This window comes from Mus musculus, chromosome 10 (assembly GCF_000001635.26).
Source record: "Mus musculus strain C57BL/6J chromosome 10, GRCm38.p6 C57BL/6J".
NCBI lineage: Eukaryota > Metazoa > Chordata > Mammalia > Rodentia > Muridae > Mus > Mus musculus.
Window position 1 is genome coordinate 97,493,999 of NC_000076.6, and position 20,251 is coordinate 97,514,249.

The window sequence follows — 20,251 nt, forward strand, 5'->3', positions numbered from 1 at the left end:
ACGGCACTCTAATTCAAATGAAAAGAATTACTCTCCCAAAAGCTTCAATTTTCAATGTATGAAAAGGGCCCTGTTTACAAGTTCAAATGACTTTAAGTTTTCATGTAAATCCATGTCAGTGTTAGATTTATAAAAGTTGATGCAAACTTTGGTTGGAGCCCACGTATTTATAGGGTATTTATGTAGGTAGTACAGGTTACAATTCTAGCCAATATTTACAAACATTTGTTAAGGCTTAACATGTAGCCAAAGATTAGAGCCTCATCGTAAGAAGAGCAAAAATTTCCGCTGTGAGGACCAACAAATATATAGGAAACATTTTTAGTTTGGAAACTAAACTAAGGAAAAAAAATTCTTGACTTGGTTGGGAAAGATGAAACAAACAGTTTCAGCTACAATTGATGTAAATCTTGGGGAAAATACATAACAGACAAGCTGGCACCTTAATTCCCTTGTGTATTGGTTAGGGTTTTACTGTTGTGAACAGGCACCATGACCAAGGCAAGTCTTATAAAAACAAAATTTACTTGGGGCTGGCTTACAGGTTCAGAGGTTCAGTCTATTATCATCAAGGGGGGAGCATGGCAATATCCAGGCAGGCATGGCACGGGCAGAGCTGAGATTTCTATGTCTTCATTCAAAGGCTGCTAGTGGAAGATTGACTTCCAGGCAACTAGGGTGAGGAACTTAAGCCCACACCCACAGTGACACACCTACTCCAACCAGGTCACACCTATTCCAACAAGACCACACCTCCAAATGGTGCCACTTCCTGGCCCAAGAATATGCAAACTATCACACCTTGTAAACACATAATTTTTATATGTTGGAGATGGTTATAATCCAAGTATTTAGTAGGCTTAGGCAGAAGAATTGCAGAAGGAAGGGTAGCCTACAAAATTAGATATTGTATCAAAAACTAAAAAACAACAACACTGTTTTATGATGCCGTCTTTGGGAATTTCTTCTCAGAGGTTATGCCTTCTTGTTTCCCCTTTGCTAGGTTTGGACAAAGTGCCCTGGGATTTTCCACCCGACACAACCTTGCTAGACCTGCAAAACAACAAAATTACAGAGATCAAAGAAGGGGCCTTCAAGAACCTGAAGGACTTGCATGTAAGAATCATTTTATCTTATTATTTGTTCTAAGACCAGACTCTAATGGTATTTTCAAAAGAAACCTACAGTTAGATCAAAACAGGCTGCGGTAATGAAATAGTACATAACTGTGCGCTTATCTGATTCTCTTCCTGGCAAGGACAGATAAGCAGAGTACCATATTAAGTAGCCACTAACAAAAAATCACCACCAATATTTCTACATATAATCCATGTGTCATCACTATTTACTTAAAACATCTTTATACTTTAATCTTTGTCAATGTTTCCATGAATAAATACATGTACTGTCACAAATAGAGGGCATTTTGATTATAGAATAAAACACAGAACTACTTAATTCTAGTGTTATTTTATGCTTTTGTTTCTTTTGTTGTGATTTATTCTCTAAGAGAGGTATGGATGGCCTTGGAAATTCTCTTGGTATCAACAGAATAAGGAATAACCACCATTTTATTCGTGTGTGTGTGTGTGTTTAACTTATGTCTACTCTATGTTCAATAGGATATTCAAGAATACATTGGAAAGGGAAGATACTTTCAGATGGGTTTCATAAGAACATTTCATAAAGGCCTTGTTCATAAAGCAGCTAGAAAATGAGGCATTGTGAGGCACTCAAATCTGAAGGTAGCAGGAGGTAGGAGAATTATGGGGCAGAACACTAGAAGGTCTTACTTCATCATCTACATTACTTAATCTTAGAGTGTGGTCAAGGCACTAGGCTGAGGCAGAGTTCAGCTTCCTCAGACATAGAGTAGTAGGTACCCCAAACAAAAAAACATAAACATCCTTGTCTTGGGAAATGTGACATGACTGAGTCAAATTGTGTCAAGCTTTCTGAAGCAAACCTTTGAAGTATGACTACAGAGAGCACTGGAATCTCTACAAAATATATCTTTTATTTTTCAGTTGGATTCCTGTGGGAGAAGTATGATACCTTTCAAAATACCAGTAAACATTTAATATAGGCAAGCCAGGCATCAACATCTAAAGTACACTGTACTATGAAAACCTCAACCTCTATACTCTACTGTGGGGCCATTCTCTGAGTTCTGAGTATGATCCTTGACAAAGCCCATTGAGATGGCCTTAAAGAACATTCAGAGATGGATGATAATGGGAGAAAGTAACTGAGTGTCATGTATGTTGACATAATCAATAGAGATATCAATGCCTACATTGAATGAAAGGTGACATATCTTATTTGAAAGTCACAATGAGAAAGAATGACTACAGTCACTTCTCTCAACAGTGAGACAACACAATTCTTTTTTTTTTTCATTTTTTATTAGATATTTTCTTCATTTACATTTCAAATACTATCCCGGAAGTCCCCTATACCCTCTCCCTGCCCTGCTCCCACTTCTTGGCCCTGGTGTTCCCCTGTACTGGGGCATATAAAATTTGCAAGACCAAGGGGCCTCTCCTGCCATTGATGGCCGACTAGACCATCTTCTGCTACATATGCAGCTAGAGACACGAGCTCTAGGTGTACTGATTAGTTCATATTGTTGTTCCACCTGTAGGGTTGCAGACCCCTTCAGCTCCTTGGATACTTTCTCTAGCTCCTCCATTGGGGGCCCTGTGTTCCATCCAATAGATGATTTTGAGCATCCACTTCTGTATTTGCCAGGCACTGGCCTAGCCTCACATGAGACAGCTATATCAGGGTCCTTTCAGCAAAATCTTGCTGGCATATGCTATAGTGAGACAACACAATTCTTGTATTGGGGAGAAATATCAGAGAAGCACATTTGTATTCCATATTAAAACCTAATTTAAAGAGAATTTACAGAAAATAGAACTTCTAGTGATATGGCCCCAACTGTGGTCGTAATGGTTCGTAAACATTTTATTTTAACGATGAATGTCATAGTAATATAATTCTGAGGCCTAGGGCACTTATTCACGTTTATTTATTATGCTCATTGATGAAATAATTGAGGAAATGGATATTAAAATCAGAAATATATAATAAAATACATCTATAAAATGTACCAGCCTGATGTTACATAGTAGAATAGGGGATGTAGATATAAAAGCAATAATGAAATGCAAAATGGAATAGGCTGGTCTGAAAACATTACAAAGTTAATATAGTCAAAATGAGATTTCGTAGTGAATTTCTTGACAGCTGAGAAGATGGTCGTAATGCATATCCATAGACAATATACTAGATTTGTACAAGAAATCAACTGTTTTTCTCAATCTATAGATTCTATATGGATGATGCTAACTAATGTGTAATGTGAAAGAATTAAAATTAACATTGCAACCATTCAAAAAACTCTGTATCAGTCAGATAAGGTAGTAGTATATGTGAAAAAGGTAATGTCAATTTGTCAGTATGTCCCAACATAAACAACATACATGTAAGTTGTGAGTGTTGAGAGAAAAATCGAATGCCAGTGTATACTCAATTAACAGGTTTTTTTGTTTTGTTTTGTTTTTGTTTGTTTTTGTTTTGTTTTTGTTTTTTTAAGCGGCTCAAAGGATTAGCAGGGTATTGAAAAGCAAAAAGGAAAGGGGGTTCACTGTGTAAGAGAAAAGGAAAGGCAGGAGAGAGAGAGAGAGAGAGAGAGAGAGAGAGAGAGAGAGAGAGAGAGAGAGAGAGAGAGAGAGAGAGAGAGAATAAAATGTCACAAAGACTGAGTGAAAGTTAAAGGTATGCCTGAATGAGGAAATGACCTGAGCCTGAGCCAGGCGCTTTTTGGAGTGCTCTGCAGCACTGCTCCTAAGATGCCTGAGTCCCACACCCCGCCTGGCTCATGGCTTTCATCAAAGCTTCGTGGCAGAGTTGTTGGCAAAATCAGCAATATTTGTCTCTGACTCTCTAAGTCGCTGCTAAAACAATTTTAGAAAAGTGAAAATAAAGAACGAGTACCATTTAAATGAACTGATACAGACTAAAATATGAACTTACTTTGCCTACATTTTATTCCAAATCTGCCGGTTTTAGGGAAGGAAAGTTACAAGTTTTAGACAATACAAGGGTAATCTGAGCCTGGGTTTGAAAGGTCCTGAGCCTGGGTTTGAAAGGTCCTGAGCCTGGGTTAGAAAGACATCCAGTTTCTGCAAGGCTCTCCTTAAATCGGCCACAGATGCCAGGCGTTCTCTCTATAAGTAAGTTTCCTTCTGGAAGTTTTGTGAAGCGTTCTTCATCTTGGCGAGCCTCTGTTTCTACTTCAAAGTATCCATCGGAAGAAGAGGAGAGTTCATTAGAACCTGTGATCATGCAGGGATGCCAAACGGCTAGTTATCTCTCAGTCTTTCATTCTTTATTCCTTCTTTCCTTGTTATTATGCAAAAAGACGTTATAATTTTGGTTAGGAAAACTGTGTTGGGATGACAAGGGAGGAAAGAAACAAAAGTTTAGTTAGGATTAAAATAGAAAAGTCTAAGCAGGGAGAAGTCCTTTATGCCCTATTTTTTATCTTCATTTACAACTCAGTGGGTTATTTCTTTAATAGCTTTCCGTAGACCATATGTACGTATAGATGCACGTGTAATGAACAACTTTTATGTAATAATAGAGCCATGTTTCCTTCTTTCTTTTTTTTCAGGAGCAAGGTGCTATGTAATTATTCTTTTTTAAAAATATTTTTTATTATTACGTATTTTCCTCAATTACATTTCGAATGCTATCCCAAAAGTCCCCCATACCCTCCCCCACACTTTCCTACCCACCCATTCCCAATTTTTGGCCCTGGCATTCCCCTGCACTGGGGCATATACAGTTTGCGTGTCCAAAGGATATACCTTCTTCTCAGCACCTCACGGGACCTTCTCCAAAATTGACCACATAATTGGTCACAAAACAAGCCTCAACAGATACAAAAATATTGAAATTGTCCCATGCATCCTATCAGACCACCATGGACTAAGGCTGATCTTCAATAACAACATAAATAATGGAAAGCCAACATTCACATGGAAACTGAACAACACTCTTCTCAATGATACCTTGGTCTAGAGCCATGTTTCTTATGCTCGTTTCAAATTGCGGCATTGTAGACATAGCAAGGAAGGGGTTTTAAAATAAAAGTCAACAGAAATTGTCAGCCACTGAAAACTAAAAAATAGTCTGTGTGGCACTCACAGTATTACAGGTGTGTAGGTTTCCATCCCAGGAGGCCTTAAGGTAATTAATCCTTTTGGCTGTTGTTTTACTATCCTGCTCTATAGATACAGGAACTCAGGCAGAGGGAGGTGGGTTTCTATTTCACACAGCACATAAGAGCCAGAACTTGAGTGTAGAAGCTGACCTTCTATACTCAGGAGCATAGCTATGAGATGGAGTCCAATAAGACTCTTGGAACAGAAGCCCTACATAAAGGTCTTTTGGGGAAAAATGTATAAAGCACTAAAAGTCATATTTCAATATTCAATAGAGTAAACCAGGCCTTTTAAACTGGAATTCATACATTGAACAATGTCAAAATTTCATTTCTATCCTCTATGGCTGGCATTTAAGGCTGCAGAAACTAGGTGCCTAAATTTAAGGGTTTCGTGTAAAATTAAGGTTCTACAATCTCTAGTATCAACAAATGTCGCAATTTGCTTTTCTGTACTCTTCTGACTTAAGACATCACTGATATTTTTCTTTTTTTTTTAATTAGGTATTTATTTCATTTACATTTCCAATGCTATCCCAAAAGTCCCACACACGCTCCCCTATCCACTCCCACTTCTTGGCTCTAGTGTTCCCCTGTACTGAGGGATATAAAGTTTGCACGACCAATGGACCTCTCTTTCCACTGATATTTTTCTTTAAAATAACTTTCAATTAAAAATATATGATAGTTTATTATTATGGTTTTTTTTTACTCTTCTACAACTCCTCCCAGATACTACCCATTTCGCTATCTACCCAACTTCATGATATCTCTCTTTTTCTCTCTCTCTCTTTTCCTCCAAAAACAAAACCAACCAGATACTAAAATACATAAATAGAAAGAAAGCAGTCTGACAAACAGTATCAAAATAAAACAAAAGATAGAAAATCCAAATAAAACAAAAGATAGGGGATCTGTTTTGTGGTGGCTGCCAGGTACTCATGGGTATAGAGCCTGTCTGGAATATAATTGTTATATCTAGTGACCCTCCATTGGACAAAAATGATTTTCCCTCTCTTTTGCAGGTATCAATAGCAAATAGCTTCTTAGTCAGAGTGGGAGTTTTTCTTCACTCCATTTCTCAGTAATTTTTTTTTTTTTGGGGGGGGGGTCTGGTTTGAATGTGTGCACCGCTTGTAAGTACCATCACAGTCTCTTTCAGTTCATTTCTTTACCAGTTCTGCTGTGTCTAGAAGATTCTGTTCCTTGGAGTCACTCACCACGTTTGACTCTTGCAATTTTTCCTCCATTTTAAAACATAGATCCCTGAGTATTGGGGAGGGCTGTGGTTGCCAAAGACATCCCAATTAGGGCTGAATGCTTCAAAATCTCTCTTATGGAAGGGGACTGTTGCATCAATAGCTCTTTTAGGCAGGTCTTTGTTGTAGGTCATAGGTTTGTAATTGGTGACACCGATGATTGCATTCTCCTCCAACAGCCTGCTAGTCATTAGAGGAAAAGCATTTATTTGGGCACCAGTACTTTTCCTCCATGTTTGATGACATAGTAAGTGGTATCTTCAGGAATAGGGACTTCCCATTGTGGAAGCTGACCAATGACCTTGGCAATACTCTCTGATGGATATTTGGTGTGTATGCGGGGACCCCTTGGGTCAATTATTCCACACAATTCCTGACACAGAGTCTTACTTGGTAACATAATTATTTAGTTGGAACATTCTCACCGATATTATATGGTGAGCCCATTTAAATTATTTTCTTACTTGTATGCATTTTGGGAAGCTTCTACTATGTTAGATTTCCATACAGCTGTTAAAAAAGTCTTTTTTATTATTGATTTACTGCTATATTTCTTTACATCCCAAGTGCTGACCTCCTCACAGTTGCCCCTTGTAGAGTCTCTTTTCCCATCAACATTACCCTTAGCATATAAGAGGGTAGCATCCCCCCAGGATAACTCCACGCTCCCCAGAAAATCATGTCTTTGTAGGATTAGGTGCATATTCCCTCACTGAAGCCAGACAAGGCAGCCCTCTGTTACATATGTGCCTTAGCCTCGGACCAGTTCCTGTGTGATCTTTGGTTGTTGGCTCAGTCTCTGGGAGGTCCCATGGGTCCAGGTTCCTTGACACTGTTGGTCTTACTGTGAGGTCACCATCTCCTTCAGGGCCCTCAGTCCTTCCCCTTCATCTATAGGGGTCCCTGCCCTCCATCTAATATTTGGCAGTGGGCTTCTGCATCTGTCTCAGTCAGCTGCTGGGTAGAGCCTCTCAGAGTGCAGCTAAGCTAGGCTTCTCTGTCTGTAAGCACAAGGTAGCATCAATAATAGTGTCAGGGATTAGTGCTTGCCTGTGGGATAGGTCTCAAGTTGGTCTGGTCATTTGGTCAGTCATTCATTCAGTCTCTGCTGCATCTTTGTCCCTGTATTCCTTTTAGACAGACCCAGTTTGGGGTCAAAATTTTGTAGGTGGGCTGATGTTCCTATTCCTCCATTGGGGGTCCTATCTAACTACTGTCTCATCAGGTTCCATATCCCCACTTTTGGGCACTTTCACATGGAGTACTGGGAAGGTACCACATCCCAGATCTCTAGGACTTGCTAGAGGTTCCTCTCCCCCACCCCCAGCAGTTGCATGCTTCATTTATTCTCCTGGCCCTCTGGAGAGGAAGGTCTTCACCATCTCTCCTGTCTCCACCATACCTGACCCTTTCCACTTTTCCCCTCCCTCTCCCTTTCTCACACAGAACCCTCCCTCTCTCTGCCTCCCATGATTATTTTCTTCCCCCTTCTAAGTGGGATTGAGGCATCCTTGCTTGTGCTTTCCTTCTTGTTTAAATTCTTAGAGCCTGTGGTTTGTATCATGGGTATTCTGTACTTTTTTGGCTAATATCCACTTATCAGTGAGTACATACCATGCATATCCTTTTGGGTTTGGGTTATCTCTCCCAGGATGATATTTTCAAATTCTCTTCATTTGCCTTCAAATTTTATGCTGTCCTCATTTTTAATAGATAAATTTTATTCCATTGTATAAAGGTACCATATTTTCTGTATCCATTCTTCAGTTGAGGAATATGTGGGATGGCCCGTTTCTTGATATTATGAATAAAACTGCTAAAAACATATTGGAACACATGTCCTTTTGGTATGGTGGAGTATATTTGGGTATATGCCCAGGGTTGGTATAGCTGTGTCTTGAGGTAGCTTTTCTGTTTTGTTTTGTTTTTGTTTTTGTTTTTGTTTTTGTTTTTGCTTTTGCTTTTGTTTTTGTTTTTTTCGAGATAGGGTTTCTCTGTATATCCCTGGCTGTCCTGAAACTCACTTTGTAGACCAGGCTGACCTCAAACTCAGAAATCCGCCTGCCTCTGCTTCCTGAGTGCTGGGTTTAAAGGCGTGCGCCACCACACCCGGCTTGAGGTAGCTTTTTATCTTAGCCATTCTGACAGGTATGCGATAGAATCTCAGAGTCATTTTGATTTGCATTTCCTTGATAAGTAAAGACTTTGAACATTTCTTTAAGTGGTTCTCAGCCATTCTGTTTAGCTCTGTACCCCATTTTTATTGGGGTATTTGTTGTCTTGGATTCTAACATAACATCTGTAACAACAACAACAAAAAACCCAACCCATATATGTCTTTTGGTATCTTTGTTACCTCAGACATGGTGATTATTTCTAGTTCCCTCTAATTTACTTCCCTGCAAATAATTTAATCTTTTTGATCAGCTTAACAATATTCCTTTGAGCAAATGCACCATGTTTTCCTTATCTGTTCCTTTGATTATTGGAAGATGAACTTGGTAGCTTGGCTTTTTCAAATTTCTGGCTGGCTGTTATAGAGCTGAAATGAACACAGTTGAGCAAGTATCTGTGTAGTAAAATGGAGAGTCCTTTGGGTATATGCTTACAAGTGATAATAGTTGGATCTAGTGGTAGGTCTGTTGCCAGCTTTTTTGAGGGATGATAGCAACAGTTTCCATAGTGGATTTAGTAGTTCACACTCACATCAACAAGTACTAACTTTTCCCCTTTCCCCACATCTTATCCATCATGAGATCTCATATGTTTTATTAATCTTGGACGTTCTGTCTTTGAGTAAAATGAAATCTCAAGATTTCATTTTCATTTTCCTGAGGACTAAGAATGCTGAACATTTCTTCAGGTTCTTCTCAACCATTGCATTTCAGCTTTCGAGAACTCTTTCTTTAGTTCTGTTTCCCATTTTTTGTGTGTTTGTTTATTTGAGACAAGATTACTCTCTGTAGCTCTTTCTGTACTGGAACACACTCTGTAGACCAGGCTGGCCTCAGAGATATGCTTGTATTTGACTCATAAGTGCTGGAATTAAAAGCATGCACCACCATGGCCACTCCATACCCCATTATAATTGGGTTACTTGCTTTCTTCATGTTCAGTTTTTTTGCTTGTTTGTTTTTGTTTTTGTTTTTGTTTTTTTGAGACAGGGTTTCTCTGTATAGCCCTGGCTGTCCGGGAACTCACTTTGTAGACCAGGCTGGCCTCGAACTCAGAAATCCGCCTGCCTCTGCCTCCCGAGTGCTGGGATTAAAGACATGCCCTACTATGCCCGGCCAGTTTTTTTTTTTTTTTTTCTTTTTTAATTCTTTGTATCTCCTAATTAATGATGCTCTGTCTATTGTATAATTGACAAGTTTTTTTTCCCCTTTGTAGGTTTCCATTTTCCTGACATGATAGTGTCTTTTGTTGTACAGAGAGTGTTTAGTTTCATCAGGTACCATTATTTTCAGTCTTAATGCCTTGGTAAGACTGATTAGCATCCTTTTCAGAAAGTTTTTTCTTGTGTCTTGTTTTCAAGCCTATTCTCTAATTATTCTCCTATCATATTCAGGGTATCTGGTATTATGTTGGGGCCTTTGACACATTTTGAGTTGAGTTTTATGCAGGATTATGAAAATGGAACTATTCTCATGAGAAGAGAGAGGATTGCTTTGACTCTGTAGATTGCTTTGGGTAGGAGGCCTATTTCACAACAAAAATCTTACTAACCCATGAGCATAAGAGATCTTCTGATATCTTCTCCAATTTCTTTCAAATATCCTATATATATGATAATTTGAAAGGTATTGTTTCCATGAATTCTTTCTTAGTATGTTTGTCATTTCTACATAGAGAGACTATTGATCTTTTTTTTTTTTTTGAGTTAATGTTAAGTAATCCCTGCTATTTTACTGAAAGTGTTTATCAGGTGTAGCAGTTTCTTAGTGATGTTTTTATTGTTAAAAACTTATCTTCTGCTCATAAAGGTCCTTCCCTTTCTATTTCAACCCCCTTGATCTTACATTTTATTGTTATTCTAGCTAAGACTTCAAGTTCTATGTTTCACAGGTATGGAGAGAGTAGATATCTTTGTCTTGTTCCTCATTGTAGTGGAAATGCTTGCATTTCTTTTGATGTATGAAGATGTTGTCTAAGAGCTTATTATAAATTGACTTTATTGCTTTGACTATAGGTCAATTCTAAAATGATTTTTAATTTTTTTACATTGTAAGTTTATCTAGCAGAAGCAGTTCGTTTTTATGAACACTTAATAAAATATATAGTTATCTTTATATTATCTTTCCTAAATTTTGTCATCAGAATTTTTTTTCTCAACCAGTTTCAATAATTAATATCTGAAAGCACAAGACTCAAGTCATTAGAGAGACAAACTTAAAATTAACGTTTCAGTAAGCCTGTCTAGGATAGTCTTGGATCAAGTTTTCTTTTTCTTTAAATAATCTGAATCACTGGACACACACACACACACACACACACACACACACACACACACACACACAATAATCATTCATGATTATTGGCACACAGCTAGTTTAAAACAGTTAATTAAAACTGAAGTGTCCAAAGTTTTCTCTTCAAGAGTCCAAAGGTAAGCTGGTTTTGCTCCATTATTATCTAAGAAATAATCTTGAGTTTTTAGAGCATTAGTACCAAATTCACAGAACTATTACATTTTCATTATTACAGAAATCATTACAGACCTCTGCACCATCGACTTTTTTGAAATGGTTCCACAGAACTTCAATGTCTCAAAAGAGCCTGGAACCTTCTTTGTCGCATGGCCAATGTCCCAAATAGTTTAACAGTACTCCACACTTACTCACCACATCTTCCAAATTGGCAAAGCCTGTCTCACAAGTGGGATCATTTTCTGATTATGTGTTCTTTCCTTTACTATGCTTATCATTCAGGTTTCAACCTGTAGGTCAAGACCCCTCTAGGATTGAATGACCCCTTTCCAGCGGTCATGTGTCAAATATTCTGCATGTCAGATATTTACATTACAATTCATAACAGTACCAAAATTAGAGTTACTAAGTAGCAACAAAAAAACTTTTATGGTTGGGGGTCACTACAACATGACAAACTGTGTTAGAGGATCACGGCATGAGGTAGGTTGAGAACCACTGCTCTAGAAAGTCAAGATGAATGTTCTCATAGATCTAACAAGCCCTTTCTACACAGAGCACAGCAGGAAAAAAAAATAGAACAAAGGAGGCCAAAGCATGATGTCTACCTGAAGCCACATATTGTGGGAAGACAGCAGAGTCTCCCTCTCTGTACAGTCGCTATCACCAGCTATGTTTAAGTTCTCAGACTTGGGCCCCCTTTTGCCAAACACTGACTCTGAGCCTTAGGAAGACTGGATGATGGGGAGATGAGATCGCTGGCATTGATGGTATCTAAGAATCTGGCGTCATCCGATGATTTCTTTAGCATCACTTATAGTTTTTTAAAACATTTGAAATATGTTTCTTTAATTTCTTATTGGATATTCTATTTATTTACATTTCAAATGTTACTCCCTTTCTTGGTTTCTCCTCCAGAAACCCCCATCCCATCCCCCTCCTCATGCTTCTATGAGAGTGCTCACCTACACACCGACCTACTCCCACCTCCACACACACCTCTATGCTGGGGCATTGAGCCTTCACAGGATAACAACAGCTGAGTCTCCTCCCATTGATGCCCTACAAGGCCATCCTCTGCTTCATATGTGGCTAGAGACATCAGTCTTTCCATGTGTACTCTTTGGTTGGTGGTTTAGTCCCTGGGAGCTCTGGGTAGTCTGGTTGGTTGATATTGTTGTGTACACACATATCCAACACAAGAGAAGCACATTTCTATATATTTTCCGGTCTTCTGATTGTTTTTCTAGAATTTCCTACCTCTTTGACAAAAGGAATAAATTGGCTACATATATGTCATGTGCATATGTGTGGAAGCCTTCGGATTTCAGATATTATTTTCTGCCATTTCCACAGACCTTGATCCTTGTCAACAACAAGATCAGCAAAATCAGTCCAGAGGCATTCAAACCTCTCGTGAAGTTGGAAAGGCTTTACCTGTCTAAGAACCAACTAAAGGAACTGCCTGAAAAAATGCCCAGAACTCTCCAGGAACTTCGTGTCCATGAGAATGAGATCACCAAGCTGCGGAAATCCGACTTCAATGGACTGAACAATGTGCTTGTCATAGGTACAGACTTAATTATTAGCTTGAGGATCGGGACCAAGGGGACATGATGAAATTTCAAGGAATCCTTAACTGCAGGAAGGGGATGAATCCAAGTGAGTGCTGTGTGTCAGAGGGCTGTGTGACCATCAGTCTCAGGGCCCAAAGAAAAGTGACAAGGTGCTTGTGCCAGACTTTTTCTTCTTTGACCTTGATGATCTAGCATGGAGGGAAGACTGACTATATCTGATCAGATGAGCAGGATATAACATAGAGAGTGCTTCATAAAAGAGATTTGGGAAAACCTGTTTATAGCAGAGTTTTATTGTGGTCTGAACACAACACATCTATAGATTATTTCCCCTCTAAAAGTAAGGTTTTGGGGTGTGTGTGTGTGTGTGTGTGTGTGTGTGTGTGTGTGTGTGTGTGTGAAAGAGAGAGAAAGAGGGAGAGAGACAGAGAGACAGAGAGACAGAAAGACAGAGAGACAGAGACAGAAATATTATTTAATGTAAATTCATAATTGTCTTGCAAAATGATAGCTTTAAATTCTCTATCAACATTGAAAATTGCCTGAAAAATCTCTACCATAAAGTATCGTTTATTAACACCTTCTTAGCATTTCTGGAAGAATTATAAATAGTTCCTTGACTGTTTATTTTTATTTTTATAAATAAATTGATTTTGGGTTTTTTTTATACTTGTTATTATTCGTTTGATTAGTTAATTAACTAATCCATACATGGTTTCATTGCATAGAAAGAGATTCAAGCTGCCCTTGAATGGTGAACTTCCTGTCAGAAGTTCTCTAGTGTTGGGGTGATGGCCCCATTGTCTATCCCATAACACCAGGCTGTGTTTCAGTAGGGATAAGGCTTCATTGTATTTTGATGCTTCTCTGAAAGCATCTGGTTTCTCAATCAAGAAGTAATGAAGCTAAAATTTTTGTCTAGAATCCTCGCTGAAGCAGGCAGACATCGAACACTCCCTCTAACAGCTTTGCACCTTTTGCCTTTGTAGAACTGGGCGGCAACCCACTGAAAAACTCTGGGATTGAAAACGGAGCCTTCCAGGGACTGAAGAGTCTCTCATACATTCGCATCTCAGACACCAACATAACTGCGATCCCTCAAGGTGACAGGAAATTCTCCAAAAAATGTTTTGAAAAATCAAGCTCCAAATAGCTTTGAGATAGTTTTAAAATAAATGATTGTGGAGGTTTAAATTGGGACACATGTGGCAAACCTTATCCTCAGTGAACTCTCAATTCCGGGCATTGTGTTTCTAGACGCTGGTTGACTCTTGGGCTCTGCAGGCACACATAGACTCACTGTAAAATCTGTTCTAAGTGGGAACTTAAGATACAGTCTATTTGTATTCTGCCTTTATGATTTTCTAAAGAAAAAAAAATACTGTTAGTGAAAGTGCATTCATATTATGTTTAAAAAAAAAAATAGGAAAAAATATTCCTGGTAGTATTTCTGAAATTGAGCCAAGTGTGACCTTAGTTTTCCAATCCATGGGGAATTCTTGTCACTGCAAAACTTTCCATTCATCAGCATCTCAATAAGGAGATCTAACTGCCTTCTGAATCTTGGTGATCAGAAAGAATGTAGACACCACAATCTTTGATTCAAGTTGTCACTTGAATTTGAGAGTTCAAGGACTCTTAAATTCTTAGGGTTAGGGTCTCAAAAGTAAGTAGCAAAGCATGTGGGTTATAGATAGGTAGGGAACTAATAATGCCTCCTATTTTCATTTGAAAATGTATTGAAATTTTAAGCTTAATCAATGTACACTAGAGACATGTGAGTGGGTAAGGAGATACTGTTTCTCTGTCAAACAGAGCCAGACCATTTAAGAGTGGTCAAATCTGTCAGCTTCAAACCTGCTTTTACTGCTCCATGGAAGCCTGTCTTGGTGAACCATAAAAGATGAAAACCACATTTTTAAAAACATGCCTTGAATGTCACTTTCCTCCAACCTCAAAGTACAGTCTCACAAACGTCTCTCCACATTCCTCCCTATCTCCCCTCCCAGACCTCCTAAGCACAGGTGCCTTGTTCCAAAACTGGGACTAGATGCAAATTCTCCTCTGCAGGAGACATTGGTGATTTTTTTACTGTACTTTTAGAAATTAACTCTTAAATGTAATTAGACCATAGAAACCTTTTTTAAAACTCCCACCTGTACAGTCTTTTTATATAGAGGGTGTTTTTGGTGCCCAGGGGATAGGCACCAATGATAGATTAATGAATAAGATAGCTAGCTAGGTAAGTACATATTTATTCATACCTTAAAATGTATACTTATTCTGAATATTTGTTATTTCCCAATTCTGTGTCTTAAATAATTATTAAATAATTATAAATAAATTAAATAAAACCTCCCTTCAGGCACGTACTAGATCCGTAGGTATGAATTCACTGTTTTCTTGTAGCTGTTGCTACTCATTAAAGCAGAACTCTGCATTATTAACAGCCATATATAGACATGGTCCTTTGGAAGGCAAGAAGAAATGAAAAATTTAAATATTGCTTACTACTTACATTACTAAATCTTCGGAATTCACAACCATTAATCAAGTATTGTTGAGAGTTTAGTGGGCCCTTTAAATTTTAAATTATTTGCCCAGGTGTTCTACATATGTCAGGTTATAGGGCTCTGGACCTCCTCTCAGGGGGAAACAGTCTGGATTTAATAGGTCTATGTAAGTTCTAGCTATTGCTGGACAGCCATGGTGCAGAGGCATCAAATACTCTCACAAAGGCATCCTGTCCACAGGCCAACACCAGCACGATACACTGAGTTCTCATTCTGAATTAATCTTATAATAAAATATCTGTGTATATTTATACACGGACTTAACTGATACACTGGTGCATAATCCCTGCACTAGCATTCCAGTGTCGGCTTCCTCCTTTTCATGATTTTACATCATGAATGTGTTTATATAATAACAGCAATGTGAGCTCACTGACACAGGTGGAGAGAGCAATGAAGGTCAATGTCTGACTTTGGTTCTGCAGTTGCAAGCACAAAAATCCATCCCATGATACTGGCAGTTCTTAACCTTATCAATGTCTCTCTAAGATAAAAACAGTAAAGTGTCACATCACTTTAAAGTATGCATTGTTTTTATAAAAAGAAAGAAGGAAAAAGATGAAGACCAAAATTATTTGAAATGGTATTTAGAAATTCACAGCATGGGTACCCATTGGAGTATATTCTGCATTTATAATGTGTGTTGGCCACTTCAGCATCTTTTTCTGCTTATTCCAGGTCTGCCTACTTCTCTCACTGAAGTGCATCTAGATGGCAACAAGATCACCAAGGTTGATGCACCCAGCCTGAAAGGACTGATTAATTTGTCTAAGTAAGAAATCCATCACTTTCTATCAAAGGATGCCAAGGGAAGGGTGTTATTCAACGTTAGAAACACAATGCTCTATCAATTTTTAAAAACTATCACACCTTATTGTTGCTTTTAAGTAAAACTCCAGCTTATCAGATGAATTCTTGATAAAAGTCAACGAACTATTATAATTACTGTAGGCAACAAAATTTGTCACATGTTTTGTATATTTTGTGAATATTGTATGGCTTATAGTTCTTTTATACAGGTGCTCAGTTAAAACATGTTTTAGATGTCTATTTAATATATTCTAGTTCAATGTGATCAAAAAGAAACCTAAGAAAGACTGTAAACAGTTTGACCCAAGTTTGAGAATATATTCAAACAGGAATTATATGGGCACTGAAATATTACTTTGAGACTAGCTGCAACAAAAATTATTTAACCCATATTCTCTTAATGGCTTAAAAGAAAATGTCAGTCTCACAAAAGAAAGAAAAAATCTTGTGGCCCTACTTAACTGTATGTTTACTATGTATATCACCATGTGTCTGCTTTCTAACTTGGTTTCAATCTCTCTGTGTTTAAAACTTGATTATTATGTAAGAAAAAGTAGGCCAATAAGGTGATCTTGTTTAGTAGTCATCAAGGGATACTCTGTCCTTGATGAGCATATAGCTGAATATTCTTAGAGGAAATATTTCTGCAGTAGCATTATGCTAAGTCAACATGGCCAATGAATGAATACACAATGCACATCTCTTTATCTTAGAGAGATATCAGTAACCAAGTTAATATACAAGGTACCATTCCCTGAGTCTGTGTACAATCCCAATGAAACAGGAGATGATGAAGAGAAAATATATATATTCAGTTGTGATTATAGCTACAAATTGCTTCCCCAGTACCACAAATAATAAGAAAGGTTCCATGTAAAAAAATTTAACCAGAGTCTCTGAAAGAAAAATCTTCACAGTAGTATTACATCATACACCACCTAATTTTTGTTATTAAATAATCCCCCCCCCCAGCTGCATACGAGAGGAGGCAGATGAGTTGCACTACGTGTTACACACATCTGCCATTAGGATCTTATTTTCGGGTTATTATGATGACGATGATTAATAAGAAGAGAATATTTTAAAGTTCAAAGAATGGCAATATTCATAATATATATGTTTCTTTAGAAAAGAAGTTTGCCTCATATGAAAAGCAGTAAATAGATTGTGGCATTCCAAACTCTCATACTGATGGCATGTGCTTATTAACAGGAGATTAAAGTTCTAATAAAATATGGAAAGGGCAATAAAAAGTCAGATTCTTGATGAATATGTTTTAAATTCCATATAATTGCTGTATCTGTACGGTCAAATTATTAAATAGTTGAGTTTATCAAATACATTTTTTGATAATCAAATCTAGGAAAAAAAAACCTTTTCATTAAGCCATCAAACCATTGTGTCTTATTATTCAGTGGTTTGAACACAACAAATATATTGGTGTTGAAAATTTAAAAAAAATTCAAACCTGTGAAAAGAAAACAAGAACATTGTTTTCATGGCAAAGTTTCAGTTTATTATCAGGACCATGCTCAGATACCACTCATTCCTTTTCTGAAGTAAAATAACAATGATTGTTATACACAGAGATCCAGAAACAAACATGTCCATATAGTCATTTATACATACATACATATATAAATGACATTCACATACATGTGTGTCATCATGTCCTTTATTAGGTGAAGTATTTGGCAATAGTAGACATGGTTTTCAAGTTTTGTCACTGTTTCTTTTAATCCATGGAGACATATAGAACCTCAAAAACACTGGGTGATTGAATATATGAATAAATACTTTAAAATAACATTCATCTCGGAAAAGTCATTTGGGGTTCTATAGTTAAAAAAAAAAAGTCCAATGCTAAATTGAAAAACAGGACTTGGAATGTCACAGGGTATAGGAGATATAATTCTGAAGTAGAAAAGCAAGGGCCATAAATAATAGATGGGCATCTAAGAGGAAGGGAACATGTAGGGTTCTCAGCAAAATGCCAAATTAATCATCAATAGTGAAAATAACTGGTGATTCTACCTTTGCCCCTAAATCTGCACATTTTAATCATTATTTCAAAATAAAGGCAGGGCCACATATAAGGGAATTTACTTATGTAAGGCCAATATCTAAGTTCTAAAGGACTCAAGCCTGGACCTACCTGAAGGGTAGGGAAACTGCTCTGCAATCTCCAGATTTTATGTGAAGATGCTTGATAGACATTCTGTCTCTTTGTACCTGTCTGATCTCTTTCACTATTCTGTAGCCTTCTGCTCTCTACCCTATAGATTAACATCTCTTTGGTTTGGGTGATTTTATCCCTAGAATGTTTAATGGACAAGTCTTGCCTTCAAGCCAATTTCTACTGGCTTGGAATCCCATTAATATCACAGAATCCCCATCCATTATGCTTTTGATTTTAAAAATATAAACCATGAGCTCAACCCAATTAAACTTATGTAACAGAGAAATGAGTCAGATATCTGAGTGGGAAAGAACAAAACTCACACCATGCTGATCCAGAGTGCAATTAAAGGGTCACTGGGGAAGTTCTATCTAATACAACACAGATCCCACTACTTGTTCTAGAAAGCAGGTTTATTAATATTTTAGAATGTTATTCCTTTAATTTTCTATGAATAATGTGTATGATAAATGGGGGCAGTTGCTTCAGTTCCAAAATGACTAAAGAGAATCTTATTTCTTTTTTGACCTTTACCAAGTAAATCTGCATGTTTATTACATGTAGAAATCAATTCGTGGTTATTTTTTAATATGTTAGATTCTATGTTCAGTCTATGATAGGACTGGATAACCTACAAGAAAAATTGCTATTTCAAAGGAAAGGTATCCAAGTAGCCAAGTCATAACACTGCCTTTTATATTTTCCAAGGTCTTCTCAGGATGCAACAGTAGAGCATTTACTGAGAGTTAAGAATAGGCTTTGGGATATGGGATGGTGGAGATGTTTGTGTTGGCAAAATGATTGCTGTGCAGTTATGCCTGAATTCAGATTCCCTATGTAAAAACCTAGGCATGGCAGCACTTACTCTGGAAGTAAGAGAAAAGAAAATCCCTAAAGCTTACTGACTGGCTAGTTTTGAGAAATTAATGGGCTCAGGGTTCAGGAAAGATCATCTCAAAACCTAAAGTGGAAAATCATGAAGAAGTGTATCCGGTGTTGACATCAGTCCCCTGAACATATGCACACACAATATATCTACCATACCATGCACACTCAAACAGACCTGCACTTCAACATGTACACACACACACACACACACACACACACACACACACACACCTATGAGCACACACACACACGTGCTCACATGCACACACAGGGAGCAAAGGTTTTGCTTAGGCTCAGAAAGGTTGAAAGAGAAACACTCTGACAGCAACAGTTGATGCAAAACCAATAAATGTGTTATTAGTTGCTCAATTATGTACTGACTACAAGAAGGGATTCCTGACTACTGTGCACACCAATTTCTGTTCTTCTCTGTAGACTGGGATTGAGCTTCAACAGCATCACCGTTATGGAGAATGGCAGTCTGGCCAATGTTCCTCATCTGAGGGAACTCCACTTGGACAACAACAAACTCCTCAGGGTGCCTGCTGGGCTGGCACAGCATAAGTATATCCAGGTAAAGCAAATCAGTTCCTTTTAGGACTATCTGGAAAGGAATCCTCCCAGTGTGATTCTGGGAGGAAGGGAACTCTGGACAGAAAGTTATTCACGTCATGGCTCTCTCTATTGTAACAACATCTTATGAGTTGGGGGTTTGGAGAGCATTCATGGCCTCAGATCAGAGTAACAGTATCGCTAGGTTCTGGTGAGAGCCTCACCCAAACTCTGAGCTTCTGATATCACCACTTGATGTCACATGGTAGAAAGTGCCTTCCTGTAGGGCAGCAATCCCTTTTGTGACTGTTCACTTTCCATAGGCCCATCCTGCACCCCATGTTATTGAAAGTTTTAAAACATGAACTTGGGAGGATACAACAGCCAAGCCATTGCATAAAAAGGAACTTTAAATATTGTCACATAAACATTCTTTTGCAGAAAACATGTTTAATTTTTTAATTTTTAAAATAAACACACCTTGGATAATTTATAAAACTCACTTCTAAAATAGATATTTCTTATTGGTTAGCC

General features: G+C 37.8%; 1 protein-coding gene across 2 annotated transcripts in view; it reads left to right on the top strand.

Moving 5' to 3' along the window:
* Positions 1–20,251, top strand: part of Dcn (decorin) — a 38,664-nt gene that overhangs the window by 14,499 nt on the left and 3,914 nt on the right. For both annotated transcript variants that reach the window (NM_001190451.2, NM_007833.6), the window contains exons 3-7: positions 1,004–1,116; positions 12,495–12,708; positions 13,705–13,818; positions 15,967–16,060; positions 19,601–19,739. In NM_001190451.2, the coding sequence (NP_001177380.1) occupies positions 1,004–1,116; positions 12,495–12,708; positions 13,705–13,818; positions 15,967–16,060; positions 19,601–19,739 (674 nt within the window). The remainder of the gene's footprint in view (positions 1–1,003; positions 1,117–12,494; positions 12,709–13,704; positions 13,819–15,966; positions 16,061–19,600; positions 19,740–20,251) is intronic.